The following is a 15,778-nucleotide window of genomic DNA, read 5'->3' on the forward strand; positions in this document are numbered from 1 at the left end:
TCTGTCACCTTGGTGGTTGTTTTGCCAGTGCCAGTTATTGGTCAAGTGGGCTTCATGCAAAATTAGTAAGATAAGGTGGAAATGCTGTTGTATAATCAACTGCATTCGGTGTGCCAAACATGAAGATTCCCTTAAAGGTGCTTCAAATGCTTCAAATGGTTCCGCAAGTGATGCCATTGAAGAACCACTTTTGGTGCCATAAAGAAGCACGTTTATATTAGAGGTGTGCGTTTGTCAGAAGAGCCTTTAAATAGAAAATATATTCTACCTTTAAAAGGTTCTTTGCATTTACACATCTCTACTGCAAATCTGGTTCCAGTGTAGCGCCTCTGTCTGAAGTTAAAAACCTGTTTACTGATCATATACTATCCATGTGCACTGACTGCTGATTACCCAGAGTTCTGCACTGCTGCTGCGCACTCTTACTCATTTCACTCTCATTCACGTGACTCTTCTGCATGCTGGTGCTACTGCCTGATCAGCACTACTTGACTATTTGAGCTAATATTTGCCTGAGAGATTTCAGACACTGCTCTGAATGTCTATCACTGTGAGAATGCCCACTGCATGGATTTATCATTTGACTATAGGGTGAATGTGGGGGGATTGGTCTGGCTTGTTTGGGGTGTTGGTTATTTTCTTTGGAGGGGGGGGGGGGGGGGGGGGGCTGCATGTTGAATGCCTGCAACTAACCATCCACTGGAATGTATGTGCTTCTCACACAGTGGCTGATGAGATTAACCTCACCACTCACACAGAGAGCCACTCAGGTAAGAACCTGCACCTGGACCACATGCACATACACACTCATCTTGATTACTTGATTACGAAAAATGTCATCCCCATACACCCTAGAGTCTTGCCCTTCTGCAGAATATGGTTCCGAATGGTTCCGATCTCCAGGATAGTTCTTTACTCTGTAGCTCTGTAGATCTTAAAATTGCTTTTAATCTCTGAAGCTCAGTAGATCTCTAAAGATGTTTCTATACTGTATTGCTTGGTAGTCCTCCCAGATGGACCTAAACTCTATTGTTCAGTAGATCTCCAAGGTGGTCCTAAGCTCTATTGTTCAGTAGATCTCCAAGATGATTCTAAACTTTATTGATCAGTAGATCAACAAGGTGGTCCTAAACTCTATTGTTTAGTAGATCTCCCAGATGGACCTAAACTCTATTGTTCAGTAGACCTCCAAGATGGTCCTAAGCTCTATTGTTCAGTAGACCTCCAAGATTGACCTAAGCTCTATTGTTCAGTAGATCTCAAATATGGTCCTAGACTCTATTGTCCTGTAGTTCTCAAAGATTGTTCTAAACTCAGAAGCTAAGTAGATCTCCAAGATGGCCTGTCTCTAAGATGGGTATAAACACTGTGGCACAGTACTTTTACAAGATGGCACAATAGAACTTAGTGTGTTCTAAACACTTAGCTCTGTAGATCTCCAAGATGGTTTTAAATTGCGTAGATTTTCGTAGATCTTCGAGATGGATCTATACTGCATAGCTCAGTAGTCTTCCAAGACGGTTCTAATCTCTGAAGCTCAGCAGATGTCCAACATTGTTTTATACCAAATAGCTCGGTAGACCTCCATGGCCCTGAACTCTTTATCTCAGTATATCTCCAAGCTCAGTCGATCTCAAATGGTCCTTCTCTATAATCACTAATTGGAATTTTTAGTTCCTACAGAAAAGTGGTATCAGTGGTCTTAATTTTCATATCAGGAGGGTCATAGGAGATTTCCAGGAAGCCCTTCTGTGCCTGAATCAACACTGGTATTAGTGGCACTGTGATTTTACCAGCGTACGGTTGCGTGGTAGCCCCCACAGCAAGTTATTGACTAGGAGGTTTTCCTTCCATTACGCGAGTATCCTCTGGTGATCCGTCCCAAGAATTAATTAACTTCCTGGGGTGTTCTGCAGACGTGCCGTTCTGCAGCACACGCCGCCTTCAAGATAGTGATGCATTATTTTTCCAGAAGCGCCTCCTGCCAGAGATTCTGTCTCTTATTCAATCTCATCCCTGTTCATCCGGAACAGCAGCTTTAACAGATTTCCCCCCTGTTTTCTTTGACGCTCGGAGCTTGCTTTCCCTGGCGTCTCCCTCGCTTTTGACACGTTCGCCTGCTCCGGCTGAGCTGCAATGGGTCGTGGACCGTTAGCAGCGATGACTGAGAGGGACTTCTCGCTGGATACATCATTCACCAGTGACGGTCATTTTCCTCTGGCCTGACCGGCTAATGACCACTTGTGCTTCAGTGCTGTTGGTTTATGGCCACCTAGGTGGCAGCGGATTGGATAAGAAACGCTTCAGGTTGTTTTGATTGGCTGATATGCAGCTGGCTTAAGTCGGAAAGTTGTCAGCGTTCAGGCTCTCGTTCTGTTAAATCAATTTACAAACGACTCTGAATCCTGTGTGAGATTTTGTTGATGTTTTGCATTTGAGGACTAGTTTTGGGTTGTGTAGTGGGTGTTGGTGTTCCGTGTGTTCCTTAATGTTGGAGCGGTGAATAGACAGAAGGCTTGGGGTCATCAAAAGAGAAGTTAATTGTACAGGAACAACAAACCCATTAATCTAACCCCGAAATCCAAACCTAGAGCTTCCACAGATTAATAATTGACCTGGCACTACAGAAAACATACACTATATGGGCAAAAGTATTGGGACACCTATAGTTGGTCCTTTTATGCGCTATGCTCTGAGCTCAGCGACCCCACTCTGTAGCTTTACCTGGTTTGCTGCTTTGTGGCTGCGTTGCCATGATTCTTAAACACTTTCACTTCAATAATATCACTTTCAGTTAGTAGTAAAATATTTAGGAAGGACAAAATTTCACTGACTGACTTGTTAGGGTGACATCCTGATAAAAACCACGCTGGAATTAAGCACACACACACACACACACACGTATTGAGACACGTTTCAGTCCCATTTCCATTTATATATATATATATATATATATATATATAAATCTAAATTTCATGATAAATGGACCAATAGAAATGCTCCACAATGGCTTGGGATAAAATCCCTTTATAATGACTTCAGTTAAGGCTTTTTCCTTCTCTCGTAAAATACATTTTTGAGACAACGTTTTTGCACCGTTTTAATGCAACATTACAGGTTATTTGTTAATTTACCATATTGGAAGTTAATTACATGTGACATTACAAAATGTATGGTCCATTTTTCTTTCTTTTTTAATGCTTTCCTGATATGTTAAATTAAGCCAAAAAAAAAAAAAAAAAAGTTTCATTTCATGTCGTTTACTTTTGCTGAGAAGTTCAGTTTGGCCATAAACGTCTCACCTCACATTTTTTGCATTTGACTGTACAGGCCCAAATAGACTGGAGAAAATTGTGCAATTGAGATATTTACTACAGCAATAATGCAATAAACAACACTGTCATCAGTTCCCTCCTGACTCTGATTGACTGTACGAATGAATGGAGAAAAACTGATGATATATAATTATTATTGAAGTATTTGGACTGAAGGAGATCAGAAAACATGTTTGGTGTGTAATAGAAAATGCTGCTGTAGCCTGATTATTAGCTGCAGAACTGTGGAGTGATTAACCTAAACACAACACAACAGGAGGCATGTAGAGTAAGAGGCTAATTAATGCTATGCTGTGTAGTTCCTACAGCGGGGCTCAGCTACCATCAACATCATTTACATATAGACTATATAGCTACAGCTACATACAGATTAGCTCATGTCTCTTGGCTCTTTCCAGGCTTATCTCCCCAAGTGAAATGATTTGACTGGCTCTGTATTCAAATAGTGGTAGATTCACTAAGACCCCTATCAGTGTCAGGCACACTGCAGATAGCAGCCCGTGCTGAAGCACTCGAGCAGCTCTGGCGAATTATATGATTGGCTGAACGGCCTGGGGTTATTACATTTTTTCTGTTTTGCAGTTTCTGGACACTGTTTTCTGCCTTTCAGTCTTACTTTTGGTCTCTTTTGTTATAAGATCCCAAAAACAGGGTCTTCAGCTTTTGTGTTTGAGATCTGATGCATGAACAGGCAGCACAGAGGGAGAAATGACTATACCAGTTGTATGCCACTCAAAGGCAGATGGCAGGTATTCAGTTATTGCTGGTTTTGAACATATTTATTTATGTTTATTTTAATGTCACCTTGACTTACCAGGAATTCTGCTGATGTCACATCCATCTGAATTATACTGGTATTTGTGTGTGTTTGTTCTAGACAGCAGAATGCCTATGAATAGAGTATGCATATTGTCACTGTCGGACAAAAACCTTGTAAAAAGAAATCCCATCTTAAATTTTAATGGAATTATATAATATCGTATTTAGAGTATATTATATATCAACAATATATTAGATGTTTTAATACGTTTAATACATGAATTCATGTTGTAATCTATGGAAGTTATTTTCAGTGCCCTGATAGAAATCAATTTAAAAAGATTTTATTCCAAGTTGTTTTGGAGCATTTCTATTGGTCAGTTTGCCATGAATTTTGAACCAGATGTCAAAAAGTGAAAAGGGTTCCCCTCCATCCTAAAAAGCCTGGACGTTTAGAGACTATTGTCCCAGTCATTTAAGTCCTTTAAATAGTAGTAAGCTTTTAACCCACTGATACGTTATTTATTGAACTGAGTAATGCTGCAGTGGACTGATACCTACACTGGCATGATCTTATAAAATCTTATTAAACATGTATAAATAAATATTTATCATCAGTGAATAGGACACTGCTAAACATGTACACTGTGTCCAAATGTTTGTGGACACCTCTTCTAATGAATGTGTTTAGCTGCTTTAAGTTGCATACATTGCTGAAACAATGAATGAGCAGGTGTCCCAATACTTTTGTCTATATAGTGTATGGGCCTGACATGTTGGCAAGCTTTCTTTGTTAATCACCATTTTTTCTGGATAGCTAGCATCAATCAGCTAGGTTATATTGAGTCTAGCTGCGTGTTGTTTACTCCCAACTAGCAACTTGACTTCCTTTCTAGACAGCCATTATTAAACACCACTGACACCACAAACACCACTAACGCTAGACCGCCCATCTCTGTCTCCAAGAGCAGCTCTGACACCAGAAAGAACACTTTGCGTCTTATAAGAAAATATTCATATAGTAATAATTATAGTATTTACAGTATGTTATCAACAAATATGTATTAGCTGTTTTAATGCATTTATTACATAAGTTTCAATACATTACAAATGTATGCATGTTGTAATCTATGGAAGATATTTTCAGTGTCCTGGAAAAAATCCTGGAAAATGTTCTAATGACAGTGGTTTAAGTGGGATAATGGAATTGAATTATATTTGCTGTATTTTGGTCAAAATGCAGGTCTTTGCTTTTTGATATTTATAATTCTTATTCTGGACTTTGGGGTCGACTTCAGTCGACTGCACAGAGAGCTGGGAGTAAACACTCTGTATATCCAACAAACTGGATCTCACACCTGATTTGAAAGCGGTCAGACTGCATTTAACACAAGTATAGACAGAACACAACAATTTTTTATTATTATTATTTATTTTTTTATTTTTTAATCCACTTATGTGAGTGGAATTCCTGTTGGCTTTGGGGTGCCCAGACATGATCCAGACAAAGAACATATGTTAGTTGGAGATGTAAACACACCTTACAGTGTAAATCGATCCTCCAGTCCTGTTTGTGGAGTCAGTGTATTTCAAAAAGTAAGCAAATCCAATTCTGGTGCATTTTGAGCTTTCATTGTTCATTGAATAGTTTCCCAGAGAATAGTAGCTGAAAGCTGGAAGATTCACACCCCTATGGTGCTTCAGTTGTGTGTGTGTGTGTGTGTTTGTTCTGACAGGTATTAGTAGGACTGCCAGGCCTTGATGAGAATGAATGGCTGCAATCTCTCTGCTGTCCTCCCTCTTTACTTGTTTAACTTCAGCCCTCCATTCCCAACTTCATCTTCCCCTGCTCCCACACACAGTCATGAGACATGTGTATGACCCACATGTTTATTTATTCTCTTGCACCCACACACACACACACACACACACACACACACACATACTCTCCAGGGTTTCCCCTCCATTTAGGTTGCCCCTTGTAACAATTGAAAAATGTCCCATTCTGTAGAGGGTACCTCAAGTCATTTGCAGCAGTTCAACACCTACAGTACAAATACTCGCCCTCGCGAGCAAACCAAGAGATCTGTTGCAATTCGCATACCACTTCCCCCAAAAAGGGTCTGCATAATAGACATGTGACATCACAGGTGGCGGGAGTCACTTTAGCCATGTCCACTGAGTGGATAAAAGACAGACTGAGTGGTGGTGTTAGGGTTCAATGCGAATGTCGCTTCTACATGAAAACAGGGAAGAGCTGTTGAGATTGACTGCATAAACAGATTCAGCAGGAATTCACTAATTATTTAGGTAACCTGGATGAACCAGTCTACTAAATGAGTCTGAAAACTGTTGAAAATTCTTCTAAGACCAGTCTACTTTTCTGTGTTTGCTTACAATTACATAAACAGAAATTAGAACAGTTGGCCCGATATCTGATTAGTTGTTTTTATTAGTTTTATTATTTATTTATTTATTTATTTATTTAGGTCAGACCCAGCTGGATTTTGGTCACAGAGATGCAATCCAGATGTAGACAATATGTGAATTTGAAGTGTAAACACACTTTACAGTGTAAATCATTCCTTGTTTTGCCACTCAGCCCGACTATAAGGGGTTGAACAAGACGTCAGTGCATATCCTCTATTAGCTGCTTTATAGCACCTTGCAGGCCCACATCCACATAGCCTAGATTAGCATAGCTTAGCACTGTAACAGTGTTGCTGTCTTCTCTGTGTCCTCTCTGTGTGTTGAGTGGTTAGCTAGCCGCTTAGCTTGGTTAGCTTTTAGCCTAGTGCCTACTCAGTTGGCCCTTCTCGGATTATCCTACGCTTTCTCTCTTCTCTTTCAGTCGCCCAGTGTACACACGTCCACTCCAATACCGCTTTACAGAGACTGTCTACAGCTGCTTCTTTTATATACACATTGAAAATGTGGTAGCAGCCTGAAAGCTCAGATTCCACACATTGATCTGTTTCACTGCCCAGCAAGGGCATGCTTGCACTTAACTACTCTGGGGCAGATTGAATTGGGTTAAAGGAGAAGGATCTCTGTCATATGATGAATGTAATATATCTAATGTACAGAATATAAGATCAGATTTGGTAAAATTATAAGAGAAGGCACAATAAAATAGTCCACTCCAAAGAGAGCTATGCCATTTATCAGAGCATAGCAGCATTCAGAGGCTTTTATTTTATTAATGCTAATTGAAATAGCATCTGATATCATAACATTGTGGTACTTTAGACAAATTTGTGGATATTGAATTTTATCAGTACCAGCAACCCTATAACTGAACATTGTGACTTTGAAACACAGAACCTATGAAAAGATTTTCCTGCAGAAAAACCATGTGAATAAGACACCCGTGGTTTTCAAGCCTTTCACATGTAGGGAAAAAAAAGTGACCACAAAATGTGCAATTGCGTGAAAATGCATATGTGAAATATGTATCCTCACATGTGAACATATGTTTACATGTGAAATATAAAAAAATGTGTCCGAGTGAGGGATGCCAGTATTAGATTTAGTAACTTGAGTGTTTTCCAGATTACGCAGAAGGAGCTAATAATATAATTTTTCATACTTCTATATCAGATTGTATTAAATCCTGGCTTCACAATTAAAGTGTTTGCTTTTTCTTTTCCTGATAACAAACAAACTGCAGGTCACATTTTTGCAGTTATTGACGTCTTTGAGCATATTACTCAATTCTCAGAAGAGTAGACCTGTCCGTATACTTTCTTACTCCGTTACCCACCATGACCGAAATCCGTTTCTGATTTTACAATTTTAGCTGTTATGCATCAAACATTTCATATACCTCCCTCTGTAATAAACTGCACCTCGTAGCTCCTCAAGATCGCAGGCAGGAGAGTTTTGACAGCTCTGTCAGACTGTGTAGGAATTTTGACATCTTCTGAAGAAGCGTTTAATCCTCTGACTCTTTCACAGGTTCGTCGTCACGTGACGTTGGCCCGTCTCTAGGCCTGAAGAAATCCAGCTCCTTGGAAAGCTTACAGACTGCTGTCGCCGAGGCAACGCTCAATGGGGACCTCCCCTTCCATAGGCCACGCCCTCGCATCATAAGGGGGAGAGGTTGTAACGAGAGCTTCCGTGCAGCTATCGACAAATCGTATGACAGACCAGCAGCCAATGAGGAAGACGTGGAGACCATGGACATACGTATGGCATATTTCTGATTGGTTGAATTTTAGTGGAGTTTTGATGATGCATTAAAGGTATAGAACAGCTGTGACATATGGCTGATTCCTACAGACAGTATCTTCAAAGTGGTTCCCTGTACTTAGGGGAAGAACAGGAAACCCACTGACTTTAATGTTACCACTGTGTTCTAGCAGAGCATTAAGATACTTTATTCAGGTCGATATTGGACCTGATCAGCATTTAGGTTCTCAGATCAGAATAGTAATGGATGATATTCCGCATTAAGATACTTAGATCAGATCAGTATTGGATGATGCTCAGCATAAAGGTTCTCAGATCAGATCTGTATTGGAAAATACTCAGCATAAAGGTACTCTGATCAGATCGATATTGGACGATACTCTGCATTAAGGTACTCTGATCAGATCGATATTGGACAATACTCAGCATTAAGGTACTCAGATCAGATTAGTATTGGACCTAAGCAGCATTTAGGTAGTTAGATCAGATTAGTATTGGACCTGATCAGCATTTAGGTAGTTAGATCAGATCGGTATTGGAAGATACTCAGCATTAAGGTACTCAGATCAGTGTTGGATGATGCTCCGCATTAAGGTACTCTGATCAGATCAGTATTGGACGATACTCCGCATTTAGGTAGTTAGATCAGATCGGTATTGGACCTAATCAGCATTTAGGTAGTTAGATCAGATTAGTATTAGACCTAATCAGCATTTAGGTAGTTAGATCAGATCGGTATTGGACGATACTCAGCATTAAGGTACTCAGATCAGTACTGGATGATGCTCTGCAGTAAGATACTTAAATCAGATCAGTATTGGATTATACTCTGCATTAAGCTACTCCGATCAGATTAGTATTGGACCTGATCAGCATTTAGGTAGTTAGATCAGATCTGTATTGGACGATACTCAGCATTAAGGTACTCTGATCTAACTACCTAAATGCTGATCAGGTCCAATACTAATCTGATCTAACTACCTAAATGCTGATCAGGTCCAATACTAATCTGATCGGAGTAGCTTAAGTAGTTAGATCAGATCTGTATTGGACGATACTCAGCATTAAGGTACTCTGATCAGATCGATATTGGACGATACTCAGCATTAAGGTACTCAGATCAGATTAGTATTGGACCTAAGCAGCATTTAGGTAGTTAGATCAGATTAGTATTGGACCTGATCAGCATTTAGGTAGTTAGATCAGATCGGTATTGGACGATACTCAGCATTAAGGTACTCAGATCAGTGTTGGATGATGCTCCGCATTAAGGTACTCTGATCAGATCGGTATTGGACGATACTCTGCATTAAGGTAGTTAGATCAGATCGTTATTGGACGATAATCTGCATTATGGTACTCAGATCAGATCACCTTTGGACAATACTCAGCATTGAGGTGCTCAAGAAGTGCTATTGTAAGGTTGAATTGGGACAGCACCTGTTGTTTGTTGTACGTAAAACTGTCAAGGGGGTTTCTGTTTTCCCCTAAAGTACAGGGATGTTATATAGAACACTACAGATGCGGCGGAACGAGATTAGACTTACTGTACTATATTCTTTTAAAATGATCTGATTTGTCTGATTATTTATGGTGTTTATGTTGGACCCGCAGTCGAGGAAGACACAGAAGAAAGCTCTCGTTCGGGGCGAGACTCCATTTCCACTGTAGCGGACCTCACGCCGCTCCCTGTTGCCGAGCGACAGCAGCTCAGCAATGGCAACCAACCTGCAAGTGATAAGAAGAAAGAGAAAGGAGGGAAGGAGAAGAAGAAGCCAGAAGAGAAAGAGAAAGAGAAAAGCAAAGGGAAGAAAGGGATGCTAAAAGGTCTTGGAGAGATGTTCAGGTAAACGCACAGGCAAACACGTCTTCTCCGTCAGCTCCTTTATCCTTCATGGTTTTATGCGATATAATAAACTCAATTATTCGAAACTTCATAACAGGGTTCTTTCCTGAGGAACTCCATCCCCATCACCCGAGCGTGGAGGAGTAAGATGGATATGGGTAGAGTGACTCTGTGAATGCAGTGTTGTTTGTCACGTTGCTGCGGGTTTGAATATCATTGCGTCGTCTCGCCGCTCTCAGGAATATTAACCAGCGCAGGTCCAGAGATGATGAATGTTCTTCCTCTCAGCTGGAGGAGAAGTTTGAGTGTGTGTCAGAAAGTTTTCCAGAGAGAGAACAAGAGTCACTGGAGTGTTTTGGAGCCTGTCAGAATCGGAGAGAGGGAGAGAGGGAGAGCGAAGGGGAGCCAGGGAGATTGGAGGAGTGTTTCTCAGAGTGTGTGGGGTGTGTTGGAGGTGTGTATGTGTATGCAAGTGTGTGTGTGTGCGCAGCCTGTCTCATGCATCACTGTGTCAGAGAGCCATTCACCATATTAATGCAGTCACCAGAATAGCAAATACAAACCTGCAATTCAACACACGTGCACACACACACACACACACACACACACACACACACCAGCTCTGCGAGATATGAACAAAATGCAATATTGAGATTATAATGATTGTGATTTTAAGATCAACCTCAAAAGATATTCATGCTAATGAGAATGTGATGTAACGTGATTAACCCTTACTGGTGAACAATGGCTGTGCTATTTAAATTAATGTAATGTAATTAATGTAATCATTGTATAAAAATAATTATGGGATGCTGATCATCCAACACCCTGACCTAACTAACCCTTTTGTCATGTAATGAATCAAATGCCCACAGCAATGTTCCACAATCTAGTAGACAGCCTTCCCTGGACAGTGGAGACAGATACCCCCAACTTATAACAGAAATCAATACCCTTGATTTTTTTTTAATAATGAATGAGCATGTGTCCCAATACTTTTGTTCATATAGTTGGTGCTGTTTACCCTAACCAGATAGTAGGAGATCACTTTCTCCTACTACGTGCACTGTCCAAATGTTTGTGGATACCCCTTCTAATGCACTAATTGCCTGCCTAATGCCAGGCGTGGGCTAGAGTGGTATGGGATGAGTTGTAAGGTAGTGATTGTCCAACATCCTGACCTGATTAATGCTTTCGTCACTGAATGCAAGCTAATTCTCACAGCTGTACATCAATGTTCATTAATAAACAGCTATTTTCACTTAATAGAAGATCCTAACCCAGGGACATTGAATATGGTGGCGGTGCTGTTAGAGAAAGCATCAGTGGTGATAAAAAAAAAAAGCAGTAAAACACAGGGCTAGGGTGGTGTATTTGCAAGAACCTGATGCGGTTCAGTATATAACGTTGTTTGTGATACTGTAATGAAGATAATATTGTGATTTTTTTTGTTATATATATATATATATATATATATATATATATATATATATATATATATATATATATATATATATATCTGTCTATATATAACTGTCACAGGATAAACACACCATCACATACATAAAATCTACAACACTGCTATCTAGCGGTCAGGGTTTAAGGACAACACTAAATGAACCACTGCCTGCCACCAGTCTTTACATTTAAACTAGTAATTAAAAATCAATACTGTATGTTTGAGAAACGATACAGTGCTACATAACATTGCAATGCTTTGATATATCTATATTCGCTTACACAGTCCTTACACAGGACACCAGTCTAGAGTTCTGAGGGAATAAGATGCAAGTTTAGTGATTGGTTAGAGGCTCATTTGCATATGTCTGATACACCTGCTAGCAACAAACTAAATCTGTCCTGTCATATAAACATGACATTGGCATACACACACACACACTCATGCATGTATATACACGCTTATACACTTTGAAGAGCTGTGTAGGTCCTTGTGGTGGGATCTCAGACTAATAGTGTGGAGTGCTCTTTAACTGCAGATTTTGAGCCTAGTGCACTTCACTCACTCACTGTGCTGCTTCACTGATGATGGTGATGATGGTGTAAACACGTCTTCTCATGTAGACATTTAACCTCCAATGTGCTACCATATGAAGAGATTAGGAGCAACAGCTGTCCAGGTGCCACCAAGAGAGAAATGGATTCTCACCATATGTTTAACAGTACAGTACGTCAGCTGCGGTGGGCGATTTCTCAGAAGGGGGAGGGGGGGGGGGGGGGGGCATTGTTTAAAACATAATTAATTAAAAGATAAAACAAAATATCAAATTGAACTACTAACTGCTTCTGACAGACAGGGATGTTAGTTCGTATGTCCTTTATGTTTTAGGGGAGGCTGAACGTGATTGTGTTCAGTTCTTGCTGTCTGTTATTTACGCTGGAATCTTGTGTGATTACAACAGTAAAAGCAATGACAGAACAAAAGCCTATGTTCGCTCCCTCTCTGCTACTTTTGTCTTCTAATAGCACGTCATGAGTACACATCAAACTGTCTTTGATTCTTCTGTTTTGGTTCTTCAAAGTAGGCCCCCTTTACCTCGATGAAGCTTTACACACTCTTGATATTATGAAGAGCTTCCTGGGATGCTTTTCCAACCAACTTGTAGAATCCCCACATGCGCTAATACCTTCGACTGCTCAAAACTGTTTTCGAAGATTTTCAGAAATAGTTTTCTTTGCAATGCTTTTACACAGCTTTTCGATCAGATGTATGATTTCCACTTGAGTTAACAATACAACCCCCCTCTCCCCCCTTTGGAATGAAGGGGGTGCAAAAGTGTGTGCAACCTTCAAATAATAAAACAGATACACTAGTAACATCCATCCAACCACATTTAGTACCACAGCACCCTCTTTGTAGCCATAGCAACCATTTAGCAAAACATAATAGTGACCACCTAGCAGTAACCACCTATCAACTACCCTGCAACGCCATAGCAGCCACCTGGTATGCCATAGCAACCACCTAATTTCATTGTTTTTTAACTTATCTCCTTAGGTATAGATTTAAGCTCCTCCAACATTCAGCGTACTGCAATATGATGGAATTAGGAGCAACAGATATCCGGGTGCCACTCACCATATGTTTAATAGTAAACATAAAGACAAGTGTGCCACTTGGCAACACAATAGCAACCACCTGGGATACCATAGCAGTCACCTAGCAACTACTCAGCAACCCTATAGCAGCCATCTGGTATACCGTATTAGCCACTTTGCAAATACAGTGTTATGTAGGGGTTCAACCTACTGCAGCCCCCAATTTACTGCCATATGAAGGGATTAGGAGCAACAGCTGCCCAGGTGCCAACAAACATTACCATGTTTAACTCGGCAACACACTAGCAACCACCTGGGGTACCATAGAAACCATCTAGCGCAACGTATTAGCGACTACCCAGCAACCCCAGAGCTTCCATCAACTACAAAGCAAACCCCATAGCAGTGACCATAGTGGTATATCTCAGCAACCACTTGGCAAAAACACCCTGGTTTCCCCATAGTGATCACGTTGCAACAACCTAGCAACAAATGTACCTTTCTAGCTTGTCTTGGTCTTAACACATTTTGAGCATAAGTGTTTTTTTTTTATTATTATAATTGTAATAAATGATGTCTATGAAGTTTCAACCTACATCCCTACCCTCTTACTGAATGGTGTCTGTCCATTAGTCCAGCCATTACTTGATTGATGGTGATGGAGTGTGTGTGTTTGCCTGTGTATGTGTGTACCAGGTTCGGGAAGCATCGTAAGGATGAGCGTATGGATAAAAGCAATAAGTGGAGGCAAGAGGAGACACAAGCTACAGAGGAGGAGACGCACAGAATGAGACAAGAACAAGAAAGGTATAAACACACACACACCCACACACACACATTCTCTCACACTCTTCTGCTCCCCTTCCTGTGTTTATTGTGTGTATGTATCTGTCCAGCTGCAAGAATTAGTGGTCGATTGTTCTGTCCGCTGATGGAGTTAGTAAAACTCTTATCAGGAACAGGTCCTGCCATCCAACCTGGCATTGTGTGGAGTCACACACACACACACACACTTCCTCTCACACACATACACACACTCAATGTTTTATAGAGGTATTGTTCAAACAGAGCTCCTATGTTAAGTGGCTTTAGGGGTATAAAGCCTCCAGAATTGAGCTGTGGAGCAATGGACTTTTGTTCTCTGGAATAATGGATGGTGCTTCATCCAATAATTTTGAGAATTGTTTTGGGATGATGAGGTGAGGTGGTTAACATTTAACATCCTGACCTCACTTGTTACTGAAGATAATCAAATCCTCACAGCGGTGCTCCAGAATCTAGTAGAAAGCCTTCCCTGGACAGCAGATACAGTAAGTCTAACAAAAGCAGGATAAACTATTTTAATACCCTAAACAATAAATGTGCAGCTGTCCCTATACTTTTATTTTATGTAGTTAATTCTTATGGTTTATTCATTGCTGGTACTTTTATTACAGCTAGCAGCTCATGTTTCAGTTCTTGTTTGGGGGATTTTCACCTGTTCTCCACTGCAAAAAGCTTCAAATTTACAGTTTTGTCTTTTGAGGTCTAGCCACAGGTATTCTGTGATGGTTGTTTGGGAAATGTGACCTCAGCTTTTACCACTTAAGGTAGTCAGTGGATTTTAAGGTGTGTTTAGGATCATTATAGCTTTATTAAACAGAAGGTGTGATGTTTACCCTCAGAATTTGCTCGTTTCAATGGAGCCAGTCTACTCTTTATCTGTACAGTTCCCTGTGCCACTGGCTATAGCACGAACCCCCACTCCCATGCTTAACAGTTGGAAAGGTGTTCTTTTCATGAATTTCTATTTCATGAAACCCTTTTTTTCTTGAAACGTCTCTTTGCTCACTAAACCAAAAACGTTCTTCTTTAGCTTTGTCTGTCCATTTTCTAGGATACATCAGGCTTTCTTTTTTTTTTCTTTTTGCTGTCAAACAGAGGATTTTGATATTGCCTTTCTAGGAATCCAACAAGTTATGAGAGCTTAACTCTCTTGGAGTGCCTAAACTTTTGCATAGTGCTGCTTTCCTTTCACTCTTCGCAACTGTACTGTAAAGTATCCTGTAATAGCCGCAAATGACTGATTCGGGGGCATGACAGACTCTTAGTTGCTATAATGTAGTTGTTTGGAAATGGTTGACAGTTGGAATTTGGATTAAATAAATCTTGGTGTGTGTGTGTGTGTGTGTGTGTGTGTGTGTGTGTGTGTGTGTGTGTGTGTGTGGAATTATTAATAGCCGTCGTGTGAACTCCTCCTGTTTCGCCTTCTGTCCTGTGAGAGACTGTGAAGACATACAGTACCCCAGAACAAAACATGTCAGTTTCCGTCTTCCTTTCTCTCACTCACTCTCGCACTCGCTCTCTTTTACTCCTGCTGTCTTTCTCTATATGTTGCTGCCTTTCTTGCTGTCACTCTCACTGTCTGTCTGTCTCTCTCTCCCCCTCTCTCGCTTGCTCTCGCTCCCTGTGCATGCTGTTTGCTGCGATCATAATTAAAGCATGTCATAAGCACACTGCTTTTAATTTGCCTTCCCTCTCACACAGGACACTAATGTGATGCTGTGTAGCTTTCAGTGTCGTCCTCCGAGTCGTCCTCGCTGTATTTCTT

The 15,778-nt window shown here is 40.6% G+C and overlaps 1 protein-coding gene across 2 annotated transcripts in view; it reads left to right on the forward strand.

Moving 5' to 3' along the window:
* pard3ab (par-3 family cell polarity regulator alpha, b) overlaps positions 1-15,778 on the forward strand; it is a 185,061-nt gene that overhangs the window by 104,002 nt on the left and 65,281 nt on the right. Inside the window, exons 18-21 of one of the 2 annotated variants that reach the window (XM_072668370.1) lie at positions 726-770; positions 8,052-8,282; positions 9,900-10,131; positions 13,885-13,995. In XM_072668370.1, the coding sequence (XP_072524471.1) occupies positions 726-770; positions 8,052-8,282; positions 9,900-10,131; positions 13,885-13,995 (619 nt within the window). The remainder of the gene's footprint in view (positions 1-725; positions 771-8,051; positions 8,283-9,899; positions 10,132-13,884; positions 13,996-15,778) is intronic. The other variant, XM_072668371.1, reaches the window with a different exon arrangement.

This window comes from Salminus brasiliensis, chromosome 23 (assembly GCF_030463535.1).
Source record: "Salminus brasiliensis chromosome 23, fSalBra1.hap2, whole genome shotgun sequence".
NCBI classification, from domain to species: Eukaryota; Metazoa; Chordata; class Actinopteri; order Characiformes; family Bryconidae; genus Salminus; species Salminus brasiliensis.